This window comes from Crocuta crocuta, unplaced genomic scaffold (genome assembly GCF_008692635.1).
Source record: "Crocuta crocuta isolate KB4526 unplaced genomic scaffold, BGI_CrCroc_1.0 scaffold1125, whole genome shotgun sequence".
Classification (NCBI taxonomy): domain Eukaryota; kingdom Metazoa; phylum Chordata; class Mammalia; order Carnivora; family Hyaenidae; genus Crocuta; species Crocuta crocuta.
In genome coordinates, this window is record NW_027533288.1 from 50,223 (window position 1) to 72,294 (window position 22,072).

A 22,072-nucleotide genomic window follows, 5' to 3' on the forward strand; every position below is an offset into this window, starting at 1 on the left:
TAAGGAGACAAAGGAGGCCCATTTAGGTCCTGCCTGAGCACCTTTACAAGAGGTGTGTAGGAATTGTGGGTGGGGACAGCAGGCATTCAGCAAACCACAAAAGTGACAAGCCATTGTGTCCCTGTCAATTGACTCAGGGGTTTGGTGGCAAAAGACAGAATGTTTTAACAACGTCACTGAAGTGACTGGTCCTTTCCCTTTCCCAATTATGAACAAATGAAACTTGGGGTTACCCAGTCGTCAGCTCTCAGGAAAAAGGATAATGGAATCAAGCCACAGTATGCCACTGCCTCTAACCTAGAACAAACAATCATGAAGCTGAAGCTGTAGCCTTGGGTTAATCATTTAATCCATTTTCAACCAAGCCTCTTCTCCTCTCTGTCCCTACCCCAGGTAATAATATTCAGACCTAAAAGTTCTATATACTTTCTAACTTATTATCAGACCAGAGGGCAAACCAGGCTTTTAATTGACAGTGGCTCTCTGTACACATGTAGCGTTATGCAGTGGTAGCAGTTGAATAGGAAAACCCTGGAGGAATGGGGGTGGAAGGAAGGCAAGGGCTTTCTGTGCAGTCTGATTAATTACAGCGGAGGGACAAAGTTATTAAAATTGGTATTATAAACTACAAAGACTCTGGGATATCTCGTGCTCAGCCTAAGTGATAAGGGACATATGGAAGGAGTTGGGAACCAGTGAGCAGGGCCCAGGAACTAGTGGCCTTAGTATAGAGTTTAGAGTCTTTTAGGAAAATGATGGGGAGGTATTGGAGCAATGGGATGTATTTCAGCTAGGGAAAGACCTGATCAGATTTGTGTTTCAAAAGATCACTGTGGCTGCAAGATGAAGAGAGGCAGGACGGATTAGGATCGGCTGGGTTTGAGGTTCCTGAGGGACACTGCAGAAGTGATGTTCAGTGGGTAGTTGTGTCTGAAGCTGAGATGACAGGTCTTCCTAGCTAGTAATATTCTGTGGGTGAGCCACAATCCTAAGAGGACTGTGATGAGGGAGGGTGGATTGTTTATCCAAGCCCTTCCCTGCTAACAGTAAAGCTCCTCAGAGCCATAGTCTGCTAATGGGAGGATTGTGTTTTCTCAAGGAGTTACACACAGACATCCCTCAAAAGCAGTAAGATAGAATAGAGAAATGAGAAACCTTTCCCACCCTGCTTTTCATTATTGCCCTAGTGGATAATTGTTTCCAGTCCTTCGCCAAGATGGGATATTAGTTAGTGCATGCTCTCTCTTTCTCTCTCCCTCTCTGTGTCTCTCTCTTCCTCCTCCTCCTCTCTCTTTCCCTTTATCTTTCTCCATCACAAATGACAGAAAGCCCAATCTAACCCTCCTTAGGCCTAAGCATGAAAAAAGGAATTTTTTTGGATCGTGAGGCAGGGCACTTCAGGGTTTGGCTTCTGACATAGCTAGTCTGTGGGTCAGGTTTTCAAATCTCCATCTGCTGTGTTTTGATGCACTTCTCAGAAAGGCGTATCCCTTGTTAACCCAAATGGCTGCCAGCATAACCTAGGACTGTGTAAGTAACAGAGTCAATTCCCAGGCGTAAGGATCATTATAACGAAACCAGTTGAAATCACACATGACCAGAAAATAGAATTTGGCATGTTTTAGGGACCTGGGGCAAGAGTGTGTCTGGATCCCCCTCAAACCACATGCACTGAGAATGAGAGGTGGGTCTACCCTGAAAATCAGAGTCCCTAGGCCTCGATCACATCCTCTCATGATCACCTAGCTGAGGCCACTTTGTTTTGGAGTTAGCAGGCAATTACTGCAACTGAAGACATCTGATGTCCTCTGGTGCCTTTCGGACCCAGGCTGGATTCTGGCTATCTGGGGGTGCATGTTTGAACCATGGACAACAGGATCTACAGCCTTCGTTCATCATCTGCCCAAGTTTGACCCAAAGGTCGTTCAACAGGTAAGAAGATAAACCTTCCAGTACTAACAAACTCCTAGAAGACACTCAACGTTTCAAACTCAAAAGCTGGGCCTGCTGAGAAATATTTTATTTAGCAGAAAGTCTCATTACCATAATATAAACCTGGTTCTGGGTTTCTCAAAGTGTGGAGCACTGAATTAGTTACTGTATGAGAATCACGTTAGATGAAACCTTGAAGAAAATGCATATTCCAAGCCCTCCTCCAGCCCTGTGAAACAGACCTCATGGGCTTGGGACCCTGAGTAAACATTATCAAAAATTAACCCAATGAGAGCAAGCTCAGGTCTCTAGGATCCTGGATCCTGGATCTGCTAGAGACAGGTGGCTGGTGTGTGTGTGTTGTTGTTGTTGTTTTTGTTGTTATGGTTGCTGTTCAGTTTAATGAAGTTTCAAAACAGAGCTCTTAGAAAATGCAAATCTAGCTTCTTATCCCATGTGTGACATTTATTTGTTGTTTACCTCCTACTCTGAGCTTCAGGTTCCTCATCTGTAAAAATGGGAGTTTTACAAACTCATATGTCACAAAATCGTTGAAATATACATGAGATGGTACAGGAGAAGTGGGTGAAGTGCTTAACCCTGAGTTGGCACATGAGAGGTACCCAGGAAGCAGTGGTGGAGGCTGGTATTGTTAGGTGTATTTCATGGTTATAACTCAAGGCACCCATGTGAACCCTCTCATTGTACTTCCATTCACCTGAAAATGCTCTCCACGCTCATCTTTGCTTTCCATCTCTTTGCTTTCCATCTCAGAGGTAGACCTGCCTCCCCCCACTCCAAGTCCAGCCCCTCCCTCACTGTCCCTGCAGATCCTGTTCTTTTCTGTGTCCTTCTCTTAGGAACCCTTCTCATTCATCTTCCATCCATGAAACCTTTTCTCCTGTATTTTCAACCTCTCACGTTCCCCCTGCCCACTAATCTTTTGTCTATTAAATCTTTTCTCCCATGTTTCAACCTCTTCCTCATCATTAGCTGTATTCACCCTTAGTCCTAAACATATTCATAGTTCCTTATCCTAAATATTACCTTCAGTTTACCCTGGTAGACAGTGGACCAACGCAGTCTTTCCTCCTTTATTATCAAATTTCTCTATAGAACATTCTCTACTTGCTGAAGACACATCCTCATCACCCTTCTTACCCCTGAACACTGCAGTCCTCCAACAGCCTATCCTCACCATTCCTCTTCCTTGTAAACAGTCTCTTCTACTTCCATTTCACCAGCATGGGCATCCAGTCAAAGGGCTCTCAAAACCGTACTTTGGGTCTAGTCACCCTCCATGCAAATTCCCCCTTGGTTATCTACCCCAAGTCCATCTGATGATCCCTCCAGCACATCAGACTACATTTCCCACTTCTCATTCCCCACCTGTCAATATCTCCCTCTCCATCATTGTTCACTGCTCACATCCTGCCAGTCCCTGAGGCTTAACACTGCACAAAGAACACAGAATCTACCTTTCCTCTCCCCCCTCCACTAAGTACATGGGTGTCTCCAAAGTCTCAGTGTATTTTAAGCTTGAATTATTTCAAATTATTAATTCTACAAATTTACATACATACGTACATAGACACACACAAACACACAAACACCAGCATTTAAAAGTTTAATTATTTTAATTATTTTTCACTTGTGGGGTCGTTGGTGGCTCAGTTAGTTAAGTGTTGGTCTCCCGTCTTGATCTCAGGGTTGTGAGTTCAAGCCCTACATTGGGCTCCATGCTGGGAGTGAACCTACTTTAAAAAAATGAGCTGAAGACATGAGCAGACATTTATCTAATGAAGACATCCTCATGGCCAATAGGCACGTGAAAAGATGCTCCACATCACTCCCCATCAGTGAAATATAAATCAAAACCACAATGACCTGTAACCCCACACCTTTCAGCATGGCTAAAATCCAAAAAACAACAAATAACAAGTGTTGGCGAGGAGTGGAATAAAAGGAACCATCATATACTGTTTGGTAGGAGTGCAAGCTGGTACAGCCACTGTGAAAAACAGCATGAGATTCCTCAAAAAATTAAAAATAAAATTACCACATGACTCATTAATTGTACTACTGAGTTACTTCTCAAATAATACAAAAACACTATTTCAGAAGGGTATATGCACCCCTGTGTTTATTTTAATATTATTTACAATCGCCAAATTATGGAGCAGATCAAGTGTTCATTCATAGATGAATGATTAAAGAAGATGTGGTATATGCATATGTGTGTATAATGTGTGTCTGTGTGTGTATAATATTTCTCAGCCATAAAAACTAATGAACTCTTGCCATTTTCGACAACTTGGATGGATCTACAGGGTATAATGCTAAATCAGTCAGAGAAGGACTAATACCATATGTCTTTACTCATACGGAAATTAAGAAACAGTAGAAACAAAGAAAGAGACAAACCCAAAAACAGACTCTTAACTATAGAAAACAAACTGATGGTTACCACAGGGGAGGTGGTGGTAATGGGTGGAATAGGTGAAGGGGATTAAGAATACACTTATAATGATGAGCAAGAGTCGTACATAGAATTGTTGAAACACTATATTTTAAATCTGAAACTAATATAACATTCTATGTTAATTATACTGGAAATAAAAAGAGAGAAGGGAAGGAAAGAAGGAGAGAAGGATGGAATAGGAAGTTGATTGGACTCATAAAGAGAGGGGCTGGGTTACCTAGGTGCCTCAGTCAGCCGAGTGACCAACTCTTGACTTTGGCTCACGTCATGATTGCAGCGTTCTGGGATCGAGCCCTCTGTGAGGCTCCACATTGAGCATAGAAGCTGCTTGAGATTCTCTCTCCCTGTCTCTCTCTCAAAAAAATAAAAAGAGCGACAGAGAGAGTAGGCAGATTTCCCCCATGTGCCCATTTCTCTTCCCTATGGTTATGTATGGAAGCTATAGATAATTCCCATTTTACAAATGAGGGAACAGAGTCACAGAGGAATCAGATAACAGGATTGAAGTCAGGCAGGCAGACCCCAAACCCACATTCTGTCTCTTGAGTCTTCGTTGCTCTCCCAGGGTATCTCCAGCCTGATCCTAAGCTGAAAGACTCCCACCTGTAGCAAAGAAAGGGTGACTACCAGACAGTTTAGACTCTATCTGATCTCTAATGAACCTCAATCTTTCTGAACTTCTCCTGTCTGTATCTAACTTCAGTCTTCCTAAAGTTATTTCTTGTTCCTCTCCTGTCTAAATAAACCATATTTTGACTATACTTCAATGTTTCTTCAACTCTGGAGACTTTGCTCCTGTTACTTCTTCTATCTGCAAGAACCTCCTCCATTCCTCTGCCTGTGGAGACCATATCCATTTCTTAAATACCTCAGCTCGATAAATGCCACCTGTTCCATGAGGTTCCTGGATCACCCAATCAGAAGGAGTATTTCCCTCTGCTAAGTTCTCCTTCCAGTCTCTCCTATGAGACTCTGTGAGAGAAATCTCCCAGTTTCTGCCTTACCAGTTGAGTCCTGTTTTATCTCCTGTATTAGTACACACTCCCAGTTGCGATGTTGTCTAACTCTTGTATTTCCCCCAACAGTGCCTGATCTGTGCCACATAGAAAATCCATGCTCGATATAGGCATATTGAAAGAACTAACAAATGAATAGGGCTCTCCTACAGAGGAGATCAGAATTAAAGTGGTAATAACTGATATGTTAAATCTTTACTATTAGAATTCCTTCTTTCCTCACTTTCTAGACATTGTGCAAATACCCTATCACCCAGTGCGTTGCTGCTCCAGCTGTGTATCGGATGACTCTACAGCAGATTTCTACCAGGTATGGTAGAAGTGGTGGGAGCTGGTCATAACAATCTTTGGTTAGGAATTTAAGGAATCCAGTGTACTGCGGTCTGACTTTTTAACTGTGGTTCTTTGAGGGGTTGTGTGAGTGTGTGACTGGTAAGTTAAGTGTTGGTGTTGATAATTATCACTAGTCAGTCTAATTAATTAATTAAAGTGGGACTCAGAGATCCAAATGAAATGCTCAGTGGGCCGTGCATTATTGTAGGTTTATTATTTTGTGAACATTTTTCTTATGAAAGAACAAACATACGGAAAAAGATATAACACATAAATGTATAGATTAATGAAATGTTGAAAATAAAACACCTATGTCACCACTCACATGAGTTACAAAAATAGAACATTGCCCACACCCCAGAGATACCTGCATGGCTCTCTATCTTCCCAAAAGAAACTCATATCTTGACTTTTTTGGGGTTAATTTCCTTATTTTCTGTTGTAGAAAACCTCCTAAGTAAATAACTCTAAACAAATTATTATATTTTACTTGACTTTGAACTTTATACATGTAAATATACATTATTCTGTAATATCTGGCTGCTTTTTTCAACATTATGTTTTTAAGAAGTGTCTTTTTTGCTATATATTGCTGTAGTTCATTTCCTTTGCTGTGTAATACTTCATTGTATTAAAAATTTGCATATTTTTTATCAGTTCTACCATTAATGGACACTTGGGTAGTTTTTATTTTGGGGTTATTGATGATTAATTCTACATTGAATGCTTATACACGTACCCTGCTGCATATAAGTATGAATTTCTGTTAACATTTTTCTGAAGAGGAATTGCTAGGTCACTCTGACACTACATTCTACCACCCGATTTTTTAAAAATATTGAGCTGTGCTCCCACTAACAGGGTAGGGGAATTCCCATTGTTCCATAACATTGGCAATATTTGTTATTGTCAGTTTTTAATTTTTGTCAATCTGATGTATAGTGTTCTCTACTATAGTTTTCTTTTTGCGTTTTCCCATGTTTGTGAGCTCATTTTAGCTAAACTGGAATCTGCTCTTTGAAATGTATGAACATTTACGAATCTTTTAAAGACTCTGAAATTAAGATGGCTGCTCCAAAAATCAGAGGAACCATGTTTTAAATATAGAATTAAAATATTAAAGTGTTTAATGACTACCCTTATGAAGCTAATTCTGAAACATAACTTGAGTTTTTCATGAAGTCTCATGCTGGTTGGACTCCATTTGTGTTTCAAAGTTCATAAGAAGCAACTTTTTGAAATATTCCTCAGATAAGTATCTTTGTCCAATAACTCCCCCAAGTCATAACTAATGACTGCATCAGACTCTGCCCATGTGATCTGTTTGGAATAAAGTTGCAGAAGAATGAAGAAGACTCCTCAGTAAACCCACCCTCTTGTCCATCTATCTCCCCTGACTCTGTATGTGCCAGGGCAGGGTGATGAGGATGGAAAGGAGGACTAGGTGACTGCTGCCTCTCTGATCCTCAAGAGCTGACCTGGCTCAGCCCCCGGCCAGCTGGTACTCAGATTTCAATTGCTTCTCCCCTTGCCTTTCAGGGAATCAATCATTATTTTGTGGCTGTTTTGTCTTATTTATGGAAAATTTTATGAGGAAAATGAAAAAGAGGATTTATGTCACACAATGTACCTACTAGAAATGTTCACAGCCAACTTTTCTGCTCTGTCTGAAATTCCTTCTCTCAGGGCTATTACCCACAACCCTTCTCTCTTTTCCTACACTCATTCTGGTCTCTCTTGATGTCCTGAGCAATCATTTCCACCCCTTAACGTGCAATTTCTGCTCAGAAATACAAAAGCCCTTTAGTTCACATGACCCCACTCTTCATAGAAGGCAGTGCAGTTCGATTATTATCCTAACATGCTTATGGGGGGGTCTTATCAACCATCCATTATACTTTATAACATATTCTTCTTAGCCACAGAAGATGTTAAGACAAGGTCTGATAAATACGTCTTTGACATCTCTTTATATCAACTTCCACATTTGATTCAAACCTTTAATCAAATCCATTAGCCTCACCACCACCACCCACCCCTTGCCAGAAGAGTTAACATGAACCAGCAGGAAATGAGTGACTTTCCCTTGTCTTTGGCCTCCAGTAAATTGCCCTGAAGGCAAGTAAGAGCACGAGGTAGCAAAAGGATAAATGATCCAGATGACAAGGCTATGAGTGAGCTCTTAACACTCTGGGCTTGGGGTAGAGCATCCAAGATCTGAATACAAGCTCTGTTGATACCTTGCCTTCCCTTAGTCTCAGGTTTCTTGCCCTGGAGCACTGCGCTACTGGTGGGGAGGCTCTGCTGCCAGAGGAGCAAGAGGAGTGGAAAAGACGCACGGGCCTTCTGCTCTACCAGGCCTACGGACAGTCAGAAACAGTAAGTAGACAGTCCTTTCTGGGCCTATCAGTGTGTGCTGAGCCATGGAGCCCAGCATGTGTGTGCAGAGGCCCCACCCCGTTCACAGCATTGCCTGAAGACAATGGGAGGCTTCAGAGTTTTAGACTAATTTGCCCCAAATCAATTTGTACAAAGACATTTCACAGCTAATCAATTTGTCAAGAGGCCAATGTGCTGGAAACTATTGGATGAAGACTTTCAAAGGGGTCTAAGGACATGATGCCACTGTGTGTGTGATCATTAAGCTCTATGGAGATCATCAAGGGTGGTGGGATGGGAGGTTCTCTCCAGTAACAGGGAGGCCACTAACCTCAAGTTCTGCCCACTTCACCATCCCTTCCTAGGGAGGCAACCACAACACCAAGAGTCAGCCCCGGTATTTCATTTCTGGGTGTTTAGGTGGACAGCACACAGGTTTGATCATGGCACACTAGCTGGAGTGGAGGAGGGAGCAGAGACTTTCTGTATATACCAAACACACACACACACACACACACACACAGAATATGATTCTCAAAGGCATCACTGAGTAGACATGTGGTAGGGCACTCAGAGTATCATGCATGTCATAAACTATAAAAACTTTATCAATGACAGCGGAGGCACATGTCTCTCTTCCTACACATTCTCAAGCCATTTCTATTGCTGGACAGGGCCACTTCCCCAACTTCCTTATTATCCCCAAGGCTGACAGAAGGATGACTGCCATCTCAGGAGCTGCAGCAAAATGGCTGTTTTAGCCTCAGTGCACATACTTCACTGACTTTTTTTTGGGAAAAAAATTCATATGAAATAATCAGTTAATTGTTCTGCCTCCAGGCCTGAGAAATATTTAGATTCCACCCTTGTCCTGTAAGGTTCATAGTTTATATTTGGACAAAGAGGAGGGTGGTAGAATGGGAAGTACCTACACCTATGACATCAATTATTTGCAACAACAGACAGAACACCCCCTTATATCTGAGTGGTGCTTTATATCTCAAAGTACTTTTATACCTACTGACTCTGCTAAGGAACATTTTACATATGCCTGTACTGTGAGCAGCAGCATAGCAAAGGGGGAAAAGCTTCCCTTCCTAGGAACTCAGACAAGAGTTCAAATATCAGCCTTGCCAATCACAGGCTTCAAGACCATATGCATAGCATTGAACCTTCTAGAGTCTCTGCTTCTCCATCTCCAGAATGGGCGTATAACCCAATCTTGCTGGGTTGTATTAAGGGAAATGAAAGGATGTATATGAGGCTCTGGCTACAATGTCCAACTACTAGTATATGCTCACCTTGCAGTTACTCTTGTGTTTAAGCAGGTGTTGAACTAGAATGCTAGGGGGATGGAGTATAGAAATGAATGGGGCAATCTCTATTATCAGGATGCTTGTTATCCACTGAAAGAAACACACAAGCAAAGTAAGTATAATGTTCTGATGACTGTAATGGAAGGATGGGGGAAAATACTGCAGAAGGAGAATCTCCCAACAGACTTTTCTGGGGGCTGAATAATAGCTAGTAGTGGTTGTTTATTGAACTAACCTGATGTGCCTGGCGCTGGGTGAAGAGTTTTCCACACACCCAGGTACTGTGAGAGATAAGTTTTATAATTACCCACCTTTAGGAGGAGAAATCAAAGAGGATTAATTGGCACACAACTGGAGTGAAGATTCATATCCATGAAACAAATCCTAGCCTACTTAACTTTAGAAAAAAAGATATTTTAGAGTACCATAAAGGAGGAATGTTGGTCATCAGGAAAATAAATGGGATGGGGCAGTTATTTTACCAAAGGACCAACACAAATAATCAGAATACCTTCAACACAGCGCTGAGTGATTGAGACAAGGTTCATGTCACTGTTCAACAGCCCCAATAAATGCTAACGGTTTCATGGCCTTACACTAGCAAACGGACACATATCTGACATACAGTGGGCACTCCACACCTCACATTACATGCCCACAGGTGCAGTGAACATCTGCTGACCAGAGTTGGGTCAATGCCTTGCACCTTACCTTGAATCTGGGCCTTCTAGCTTCCCCACAAGGGCTCTTTGCACAACCTCAAATGACCTTGGTGAGCAAGGATGCTGTGGATACTTCTTGATGCTTTGTAATCAGTCTGGACTCTTTGAGCAACACCATTTTCTTCTGTTGTAAACAGGGAATGAGTTGTGGCACTTTACGGGGAATGAAGATCAAGCCAGGTTCCATGGGGAAAAGCATCCTCCCCTTCGACATCCAGGTTTGGTCCTAAAGGCATTGGCTGGGAATAGGTAGGGCTCAGCTGGGATCACACAATTGTGACACCAGGTGACAGAACCAGCTGTTCCCACCCCACTCCCCCGCCCCAGTTGCCATCCATTCTCCTCTCCTCCTATTTTCCCTCTGATTTCCTCGGGACACTTCTTTTGAGAACTGCAGTATCCTGGGCACGAATGCAGCTGAGCCTGGCAGCTGGAAGCTTCACACACAACAGCTGGGACCAGAGCATCTGGAGCACCTGGCTACTCTCTCCATCAGCTGGTGCTTCTAGTTTTTCCTCACCTGAGCCTTCCAGTTTGCTGACACATTTGCAATGTTTGTATATCCATGAAACAAATAGACCAATAATGTTGGCTTCACCATTCGCTGATTTCAAAGACTTCTGACAGTTGTAATTTAATTTCTGACAGTGCTCCTCCCCCCATTTATTCTCACCAGGTTCACATGAATAGTCAGCTATTTTTTGGGTGGGACAGGTGTGTTGGGGTGGCCCTGCTGGGTGGGATTCACAGGCCTCTTGCTCCAGATCATTGATGACAAGGGTAACATCCTGCCGGTCAACACTGAAGGCAACATTGGCGTCAGGATCAAGCCCACCAAGCCCATAGGCATCTTCATGTGCTATGAAGTAAGTGGTGACCCTCACCCAGCCCCTTCCAGGCCCTGAAAATTGCTGCAGGGAGTGGTGTGGGTGCTGAGTGAGTGGGGACAATTCAACTCTGCACCCTGAGCCTTCTTCGTACCTTCTGTCATTCACTCCAATTCAGTGAGGCTTCTTCTTTTTTTTTTTTTTTTTTTCTTTTTTACAAATAGTTTATTGTCAAGTTAGTTTCCACGTAACACTCAGGGCTCATACCCATAAGTGTCCTCCTCTTTTGTCAGCATTCGAGAGTCTCTCATGGTTTGCCTCTCTCCCTTTCCCCCACCATTTCCCCCCTTCTTCTCCCCCTTGGTCCTCCGTCAAGTTCCTCCTAATCCTCCTATACGGGCAAACCTATGATATTTGTCCTTCTCTGCCTGACTTATTTCGCTCAGCATAACACCCTCAAGGTCCATCCATGTTGCTACACATGGCCAGATTTCATTCTTTCTCATTGCCATGTAGTATTCTCAGTGAGGCTTCTTCTTAAAATAACATTTTTTTAATGTTTATTTGAGAAGGAGAAGGAAGGAAGGGACAGAGAGCAGGGAGACAGGGATTCTAAAAACAGGCTCCAGGCTGTGAGCTGTCCACACAGAGCCACAGAAAGGGGCTTGAACCCATATATCGTGAACTCATGACTTGAGCTTATGAATTGGTCAGAAGCTTAACCAATTGAGCTTATGAATAGGTCAGAAGCGTAACCAACTGAGCCACCCAGGTGCCCCAGTGAAGCCTCTTATAATTAATCTCTAGTGTTCCCACATCCCTTCCTGTCCTAAGCCGTCTGCCATTTCAGTGCTGATGGGGGAGAAAGAAGTCTGGTTCCAGAAGTACCATACTTGGGTTCCAATGATCTTTTACAGTTGACAGTGTAAGCTTTAACTGGATTCACATCCTAACAGTCCCACTTACCAACGTGGTGTGCACATCTGTGAATATTGCTGAGCCTCCAGGGGGCACCTTTGTCTATACTTCACAAAGAAAGAATCTGCATTTTGGAAGAGTTGTATATCTTCCCCATGTCAAATAAATGGCAGCTCTAGGATTCAGCTCCACATCTATTTGGTCCCCAAACCCTATATAAGAATTCCAGGGATTACATAAAACTGTGATAGCTCTAAGAATACCTGAAACTCTTACCCCGGCAAACCCTGGCCTGATTAGTTGTGACCACTAAGAAGAATAGCTCAGCTTCCACGATTGGCCAGGGGAGAGTGGCAGACCTTGAAATTGATCTCAGACCCATGTCCTTTCTCCACAGTAGCAACCATTCATGTCACTGTTGTCACTCTATGAATGTGGCGGGGGAAGCGGGGCACTGCTCCTTTTGTGATATTATTGACCAAAAGCAAATATGCAAACCCTAGTCTTTATTCATTGTAGCACAATTTTAACTGTGTATAAAAGAGGAAAATCTAAACAGAGAGTAACACATATATAGTTCAGTGGTTCTCAGCCCGTCTTGCACTTTAGAATCATTTCAGGAGATTTAAAAATATTAATTTTGGGATCCAACCACAGAGATTCTGTTTAAATTAAATGTCCAGATCAATGACATTTTTTTTCTTAATTGGAAATAACATATTTTGTTTATGAAGGTGTCTAGAGTCAATGCCAACACCTATGTATGTACCTCTTTTCACATGCTCTTATGATATAGGTTGTCATCTAGCCACTGAGTTTTGTTTGCTCTTTTCCTTTTTTTTTCATTTATTGAGATAAAATATATATAACACAGAAGTTACCCATTCCTCCATTTTTAAGCACCCAATTCAGTGGCATTGAGTAAATTCACGATATTGTATAGCAGTGACCACCATGCATCTGAAGAAAATTTTTTTCAACCCAACCAGAAACTCTGTTTTCATTAAACATCTTGCTCTTCTTCATATTCCTAGCAGTTGGTAACCTGTAATGTACTTTTTATCTTCAAGAATTTGCCTATTTATGGATGCCTGGGTGGTTCAGTCCGTTGGGCATCTGACTTTGGCCAGGTCAGGATCTCACAGCTTGTGAGTTCAAGCCCCGAATCCGGCAGAGCCTCGAGCCTGCCTCGGACACTGTGTGTGTGTCTCTCTCTCTGCCCATCCCCCCCTCACGCTCTCTATCAAAAATAAACATTAAAAGAAAAATTTTTTTAAATTTAAACTAATTGTCTTCTACAAAGGGGTGCCGTTATCTTTTCAGGACAACCCAGAAAAGACTGCCGAAGTGGAGTGTGGGGACTTTTACAACACCGGGGATAGAGCAACTATGGATGAAGAGGGCTACATCTGGTTCCTTGGGAGGAATGACGACATCATCAATGCCTCTGGGTAGGTATCGCTGACCTGTGCCTGGAAGCATCACCCTCACATGCCTGAATGCATCCAGCTTATCCAGACGTTTGTCCATGCATTGGTGATTTGACCTTCAAGCTAATTCTGAACAAAGCTTTGTCAAGAGGTCCTCTTCTGGGGATATGTGTGTATCTTCCCCAAGCCCTGCATCCAGAAGAATCAATCTAAGTGAAGTTCAGCAAAGTCTTCATGGGGAACATAAGACATTACACAGTTTAGAGACGCCAGGGTAGCTCAGTCAGTTAAGCATCTGACTTCTGCTTGGGTCATGATCTCGCAGTCTTTGAGTTTGAGCCCTATGTCAGGTGCTGTGCTGACAGCTTGAAGCCTGTAGCCTGCTCCAGAATCTGTGTCTTCCTCTCTCTGTCTCTCTCCCTATCTTGTTCTCTGTCTCTCTCTCAGAAATAAATAGAGCATTAAAAAAAGTCATTATACAATTTAAAGGATTTGGCAGGTAGACTTTACTTTGGCATCTACTGGTTGAAGAAGCTTATTCTATGCTTGGCTTCTCGATGGGACACAACATTTCACAGAAAAACTTAATGACAAATAACAGCAATTAACCTCTGTGGAGCACTTACAATGTGGAAGCACTCTCTGCAGCGCTTTATATAACTTGCCTCTCAATGCTAGAAGGTAGATACAATTATGCCCATTTTACAGATGAGGAAACTGAATTAGTGACCAGTGAAGAAAGTTCCCTGAGGTTTCAATGAGAACTGACTTCAACCCTGAGTTGAAACAAAGTTAATTAACTCCAAGACTGTTGTCCTTAACACTCACATGATTTAAAATATTTTTGGCATATTACATTAGAGTATCAAGTTTTCTTGGATATTTCAGGGAGTGAGTCTGTTTCCTTTCTTAATTTCTAAAACATGCTAATCTAGTGAGGAATAGAATGCAGAATCTGCATGAATCTTTAAGATAAAGTTTGAGGCTGCCAATAGATTTCATGCCAGGGGAAGCTGCTGGAACCAAGCCTCGGAGCTCAGGGAGGAATACACATGGGCCCTCTTCCCAGAGCAGAGGCAGTGAGGTGAGAAACCCTGGGGAACACGTGAATGTCCTATTGTTTCCAGGAAGTGCAAGACAGTGGCAGCACACAGGTATCTGGGCTCCCTGAGACAGTTATGCGACATACCTAAGGAAGATGTGGCTCTTGAGAGTATGACACTTGAAGCCCTAGGTCACCCAGCCCTGCCACCTGCTCAGAAACCAAGAAGAAGTCATTGACCTTCCAGGTACCGAATCGGGCCGGCAGAGGTGGAGAATGCCCTGGCGGAACATCCAGCAGTGGCTGAATCAGCTGTGGTGAGCAGCCCGGACCCGATTCGAAGGGAGGTAAGAAGGATACAGAGGTCACCGTGTCTATGTGCAGGCACCAGGAAGGCAGGAGCAGGAAAGATCCTCCAGGCCATATTTCCCCAGCCTCTCACCTAGGGTGAGGGAGGGCTGAGTGCAAGCGCATGTGCATGTACACAGTGTGGTCACCAGAGGACACTGTGGCCCCAACTGTAACAAAATGGTACTTGTGAATCCTGCTGCCTGTGTCTGCCAATCTCTTAGTCAATGACCCCTTACAGTGTGCCAGCTCATTTCCCACTCACAACAGCGTAATTCATTAAGGATTCTGCTATCCTTTTTTAGAGTAAAGAAACAAGCGTAAAGAGGTTAAATAACTTGCCTGATCACAAAGCCCTTAGGGGGTGGAGGTGGAATGGGAATCTGAGTCATCCTTCTCTGGATGACGCATTCATTGATTCAGCAAGTGTGTGCTGACTACCTACTATGCCCAAGGCCCTGTGCCTGCAATAGGGACATACATAATAAAATATAGTTAATGACCAACATTTATTTCATGGCCACAGAATTCTATCTACAGTAACAGTAAAAATGGTGATGTAAAAGATATGAATACAAATAATTTAAAATTGCCTCATGTTTCTCATGTATTATCTCAATGAATCTTGACATATATGCAGTGACGGGTGAAGCTATGCTATCCCCACATCACAGAGAAGGAAATGGAGGCTGATAGGTCATGTTATTTTCTAAGGCAAAGAGTGGAAATTGGAAATATGGAAACTGGTCCTGTTTTTTGCAAAGACTCAACTCTCAACTTGATTTTCCATTTACTTAAGAAGCATTTGCCTTTTCAACTATACAGTTGGTTACCACTCATGCTGAGCCTCCGCTCTGGTTCTACACTGCAGGTGGTGAAGGCATTTATTGTCCTGACCCCGGAATACCTCTCCCATGACCGGGACCAGCTCACCCAGGAGCTGCAGCAGCATGTGAAGTCAGTGACAGCCCCGTATAAGTACCCGAGGAAGGTGAGTGGGGGCCCATGGATGGGATGGAGTCCCCGCCATGGTTCCTGGGGCTCTGCTGCCCCAAATCCCCTCGTGTGGCCTGGGTGAAGCTGATGTACCAACAGAATGAACATATCCTGATACAGAAGCAGCAGTTCATCTTAGGGATATGGGGGAACCAACTTAGTCAGATGGAACCTTTATCCTGTGTCAAAAACATGGCTGTCAGTTCTACGTAAAGAAAAAACATGAGACAAGTGCCCAGAGATGAAGATTCTTTGTAATCTTTCAAAATTTGAAAAAGAAATTCAGATCAACACCTGCCACACATTTTAGAAACATTATTCCTAGTAAGAAATACGTTGTAAATTGCAAACCAATACATGTACGGATTTATTACAAATAGGGTTAACAGAATAATATTTATTCTAGCAAGCAATACATTCTACTTCATTTGTTTTCAAGGCCTTGTGGAACCTATGGAAATGTTCAGGAACAGAGAAATGATTACATTATTTTTGATATTTAATGTTGTCCTATAATTTAAAAAGACAATGCAGATGTTTTACTTGCAACATCAAAATATCACAATATCTCATTAAGAGACAAAAGCAGGCCGTAAATGAATATACATAATATCCTATTTGTTGAAAAACTCTTTTTGGAAGGATACATATGCTATAAATTTAACATTTTCTTCTTTTGTAAGAATACATTGCTGCATTTTCTGAATGTTTACAATCAGGACATAGAGTTATACAGCTAATATTTTTTGAGCATTCACTATGGGTGACAGACCCTGTACTCAAAGATTTACATTTTTTTGTTATTTCCTGTAATCCTCTTAAAACCTGAGATGGTGTAACCATCCATTTTTGGAGTAGAAATGGAGGCTCAGAGACTCCCAGTAAATTGCCTGAGCTTGGAGTTCATCAAAGGATGGAGCTGGAAGTGAAACCAATGCGTATCTGACACGAGATCATGCTTCGAATGTTAGGCTGTGCTGCCTCAGAGAGAGGAAAACAGAGGATGCATACCAGTTAGGGCGGACTAGATGTTATTGTGGGTAACAGATAGCCCCCAAATCTTAGGGCCTTAAAATAAGGGAAGTATCTTCCTTGCTCATGCCACGTGTCCTCCGTGGTCCTCCTGGGAACGGGATAAAAGAGCACCACCAGTAACTACCAGGTGCTATAAACGATGGACAGAGAGGTGATCAGACTCAGTTGTTCCCAAGTGTTGTGTTCGAGGTGGCACACTTCACTCCCACTCCCATTTCACTGGTCAGAACATGTCACAGGGCTGCGACCAGCTTCCCAGGTCAGAGGACAATGTGACGTGCTTGGTGGAGCCTAGTGAGGCCACCAGGTGGTGTCAGCTGTCTGGAGGACTGCGCAGGGGCAAAGGAGGGATGTGGGGCATTGTTAGGAAATGACAGCAGGGCTAAGTCAGGACGGGTTTGCTTCATCCTCAACCAGGTGGAATTTGTCCCAGAGCTGCCCAAAACCATCACTGGCAAGATTAAGAGAAGTGAACTTCGGAAAAAGGAGTTTGGTCATATATAATCAGCAAAACACTCAGAAACCACTGTGTGATCTTGCTCTAATTCCTGGCTGCCTCAGTTTCCCCACTGTGAAAGGGTGAGCAGGGGAATATAGAGCATTGTTTTGTCAGAGCATCAGGAGTGTCCACATTCTAGGTTTCTGGTTCTTTTCAGTTAGCATCAGCTATTGCCCTCCCTTCATATCCCTGGGTCAGTGCTCTGAATGTGGCCTGGGTAATAAAACACTGACATCAGCATCCAAGGTGACCTTGTGTTGTGCTTTTCTTCTGTGAATGAACTGGCACTAAAAGCTATCCCTCCATAATTCTCCCCAAGTCCCATCAGAGAAGGCTCTGGGGCCAGATTCTCCCTCCTGGTTCCAAGCACCCTGGCTGACTCCTTATGCCCGTTCCACAGNTACACACTCAGGGTCACATGAAACAGCCCCATGAAGCAAGCCCTACATACACTGGACTCATACACACACACACACACACACACAGAAAAGACACACACACATACACAGGTATGATCAGGAACATAAAAGGGGCAGCAAATTCACACACACACACAACCAATACACACAGACACGAAACAGATATATCCAGTCACTCCCTCAGGGATAACAACATAATATAGCCACAGACAAAGATTTACACAAAAAGATACACTCATTCAGAGACACAGACACAGGCACACATGTACACACACAAACATGGAGAAAGACACATGGTTAGTCAAATGCAGAAAATTCATCTCCACAATAAATATACCCACAGACACAGAACTCTCACAGGTGCATATTGCATATTACACACACACACACAGACACACAACACACACTCCAGGACAGCTTTGAGTCTCCAGTGGCGGCCACGACTAGAAGAAGGGGTGCACAGGCCCTGGCATGACCTGCCCATCTAGGTTGTTATGGAAGGGGGTGTTTTCATGGATCCAACCCACTGCTGGGCATCTGCCCCATGTCAGTGCTTTATGGAGGGTTGTGCCCAGGCCTGGATTCCAGAGAGTGCCAGGGTAGGGTGGCCATAGTGACAGGGGCACAGGGTATGGACAGAGAACACTTAGGTGGGAGTGTTGCATGGGGCCAGGTCAAGAGAGGGAGACAGGGGAGTCTCCCCAGGACCCTTGGGGTGTGTAGAGTGGATAGTACCCTCTCCCACAACAATAGCACTAATGATCTCATGAGGACTAGTATATGACAGCATTATTGTCACCACAGAGATGAAGAATGACCATAAGCCTCAGGGGGAGGATCCAGGGTGTGACCTTGCCACCTGGTTAGGCCTCATCTTCTGTATGGACTGACCTGGAGCAAAGCTGGCCTGTGGGGTTAAGCATGTCTGTGGCCCTTGCTCCCTCTGGAGTCTCCAGGTCCCAAATTCCCCCTTTCCCATATCTCCTCCCAGACCCAAGTCACCAGTGAGCCTTTTCTCAGCCTGGGTCCAGCATTCCACGTGAGGGCTCTAAACCTCGTTCCCCATCTCTGCAAGGAGTTAGAGATGGTACTGACCTTTGAGTCCCGAGAGATGACTGCAAAGGAAAAGGCTTAGTTATCACAGGCCTGACTGGAGGGAAGTGAGTTTTTCAATTTGTTGCCTTTAACAGCTGTGCAACTTTTTTTTATAAATGTTTTTTATTTATTTTTAAGAGACATAGAGAGTGCGTGAGCAGGAGAGGGGGATCAGAGCGAGTGAGAGATACCGAATCTGAAGACGGGCTCCAGGCTCTGAGCTAGCTGTCAGCGTAGAGCCTGACGCAGGGCTCGAACCCACGAACCGTTAGATCATGGCCTGAGCCAAAGTTGGACGCTTAACTGACTGAGCCACCCATGCGCCCCAGCTGTTCAACTTTTAAGGCACCAGACTGGGAAGACACATGACCCATGTGGGTGATGACGCTGATTTCCACTAGTGCTCAGCAGGTGACTTCCTCTTGTCCTGAGCACAGTTCTGTACACAGGCATGGGCACGCCCACATTACTGAAGGAAACCAGCCCAGGGTCATACAGGTGGTCAGCGGCACAGCTGGATCTCTAGGCTCCTGTCCCTGCCCCCAGGGGCCACGAAGGGCTCCCCAGATGGGAGGTTGACATTGACTTTGGGGACACTTCTTCACCTCTGTGAACCATCTCACTTGTTCAAGGCCCCCCAAACTCTGTTCACTGCTTCTTCTTTCCCTGGTCCCTGCTGCAGTTATAATCGGAGTGACCCTAGCCACCTTTTATGGAATTCCCTAGACCCCATTAGAATCAGGGCCATTCTCCCATTCACTTTTGGGCCAGTCTGACTCCATCCTTTCTGTAGCTGGCCTCTCCTTGTATAACCAGGACAGCACAAACATGGGGCTCTTTAGGCAGGCAGCAGCATCTAAAGGGAATGTAACACTATTGGCTTTTCACTCCTGTTTTGGTTTGGTTTTGCTTGTTTTTTTATGGTTTCTTGTATTTAGGTTGGAGGGCTTGCTTTGCTATTTTAGCAGTGCCGGAATGGTTCCCCCTGTTACAATCAATTTACATACAAATAAAAATGAGGGGATCCAGAGCAATGATCTTCAGCTGCCTTGGGCCTGAAGGAGTTGCGGAAACATAGTGCCAATCATGTAGAGAAATTATTTAGGAAGCTCAGCTCAGGCCAGAGTCCAGGAGAGGAGATCAAAGTGGGTTTGTCTAGTCACCTGGGTCGATGACCCCTGCCCACCTCCTTGGCCCTCCCCACCCAGCGCACCTGGCATTGCCAATAAACTGGGTTGTCCCTGGTCCCCCAGGGGAGAAGTGGATGAAGTATTTCTCTTAAAGTGCTCTCATTCCTGGAGATCCCATGTGAGTTAGCTGGATTTTCCCCCGTAAGGGTCCTAATGCACAGCTCATGCAAATAGGTAGGAGGGTCGCACAGATAAGTGGCAGAACTACCATGTTTGTGGTGTTAAAATGTCTACATCAATTAGGGATGGTCTAGGGAACAGATAGTCTTCTCACACCAATATTCTAAGATATTCCAGGCAAGGAGACATTTTTTATTACAGTTTTATCATAATCAATGATTGAGCTCAAATATAGCTCTTTTTCTTTCTTCTTCTTGACTTGTATTCTACTCAGTGAGGAACTTCTCAATTTCTAAACATATGGGAATTTCTGTTACCTTTTTATCAGTGATTTCTAGCACATTCTATTACCAAAACATGCTCTGTGTGATTTCATTCCTCTGAAATCATTTCCTTCCTTTGAAATTTCCCTTATGACCCCAATAAATGGGTGAATTTTTATAACTGTATCCTGTGTGCCTGAAGTTAATATACATGTCCTCTACAGTGTTATGTACATGTGGACACATATATGGATATAGCTGTGGGATTCACATGGTTTGCGTTTAAGATCTGGATGTTCTATCTGCTTTGACTTACTGAGAGAGGGTTACACCTTCCTCTCTGCTTGGGTATTTCATTGTTCTTGCAGTTCTGCCCTCCTCTGTCTTCTCTGTTGTTCAGCTATTGCCCATGGGAACAGGAGTTCAGAATGGAAGGAGAGAGCACCCAGAAGCGATGACAGAGAGCTGGGTTGGAATGGCCCAGAAACCAGAAGGTCTCTCAAGTTTCCAGGGAGGAACTGCTGTTGGGATGAGATGAGGTGGTGCACCAGGCAGGAAGAGGCTCTTTAAAAATGAGGTCATGCAAAGTGTCCATATTGCTCTACCAGGGGTGAAGGTGGGTGATCGGTTGAGAGAGACCATAAAGGTTCCAGGCTGTTGAGGAAACGCTCAGACTGTTGAAGACTTGAAGGTAGATGGATTATCCTCTGCTCCACCTTCTACTTTGTCCAGCTCACCTAGTGGTTGATTGAATTGCTGACCAACTAACCTGACTGACCCTCACCCCCCTTTTCCCCTCTAGTACTTGATCGGATCCTGGGACTGTTCCTGACTCCCTTCTTCTCCTGTTGCACCCCCTCCCCAATCCCATCCCTATTTAAACCCCACCCCCATCCATAACTAACACCTCCACTTTCCCACCTCCTCCCCACCCCTCCCATCCCTTCTTTGTCTCCAGGTAAGTCCCTGGCACCCTAGTGCTCCCTGAAAGGACCAGAACATGGAGGTGCAGAGGCTACTTTTCTGGTTCCTCATGCTTCGGTGTCTTAGTTACCTAAACACAAATGTGAGTAAACATGGGACATTGGTGGACTCTTCCTTCTTACCGTGTTCTTTCACACTGTGGTTAAACAACAGCTTTTCCATGGGGGTTTTGTTGGGAACTTCAGAAGAACGTCATTTCTTCCTGAAGGCCGAGGACCACAGGGAAGGTTTCTCCACCAGCCTGAAGTGGTTGTGGCCACAGATGTCCACATCAAGTTCTGGGTCCTGACAGAACTATGTGCTGCTTTGGCATAAGAGCAGGGTTGGCAGGATGGAAACCTGAACTTTGTAGATTTATAGTGTCAAGAAAGAAGGATTTGTGAAGATACTAAAAGCTATTGAGCTGATTGTCATAACAGATGTTTCTGTGACATGTGAATTGTTTCATTAAAGTTTTATTTAAAAATGTCAGGAATTCTTATTTCATAGGAACTATGGGTATTAGACTGGCTCATGGAAGCCCTGTCCAGATCCTGCTTCAAGCTTTGTAAGTTCAGTGTCCATCTTCCATGTAGTTTGTTTTCCTATCAGCACGTTGTTCCTATTTGTGAAGTTTGGTAGCCCCAGAACTTTGATATCTGGAGCACTGGTATTTGTACTAGACTGTTAAAAAGTGAAATGTCCTCTGTACTCTGTGCTTCCTGGTTTGTTGACTTCTAGCAACTG

General features: G+C 43.8%; 1 protein-coding gene across 1 annotated transcript in view; it reads left to right on the forward strand.

Moving 5' to 3' along the window:
* Positions 1–17,520, forward strand: part of LOC144218275 (acyl-coenzyme A synthetase ACSM1, mitochondrial-like) — a 41,732-nt gene extending 24,212 nt beyond the window's left edge. Inside the window, 9 exon segments of the mRNA XM_077748130.1 lie at positions 1,773–1,932; positions 5,661–5,740; positions 8,019–8,142; positions 10,318–10,398; positions 10,945–11,046; positions 13,249–13,376; positions 14,645–14,744; positions 15,617–15,736; positions 17,194–17,520. Of these exon segments, the coding sequence (XP_077604256.1) occupies positions 1,773–1,932; positions 5,661–5,740; positions 8,019–8,142; positions 10,318–10,398; positions 10,945–11,046; positions 13,249–13,376; positions 14,645–14,744; positions 15,617–15,736; positions 17,194–17,280 (982 nt within the window). The 3' untranslated portion in view covers positions 17,281–17,520.
* The last annotated feature ends 4,552 nt before the right edge of the window (positions 17,521–22,072 follow it).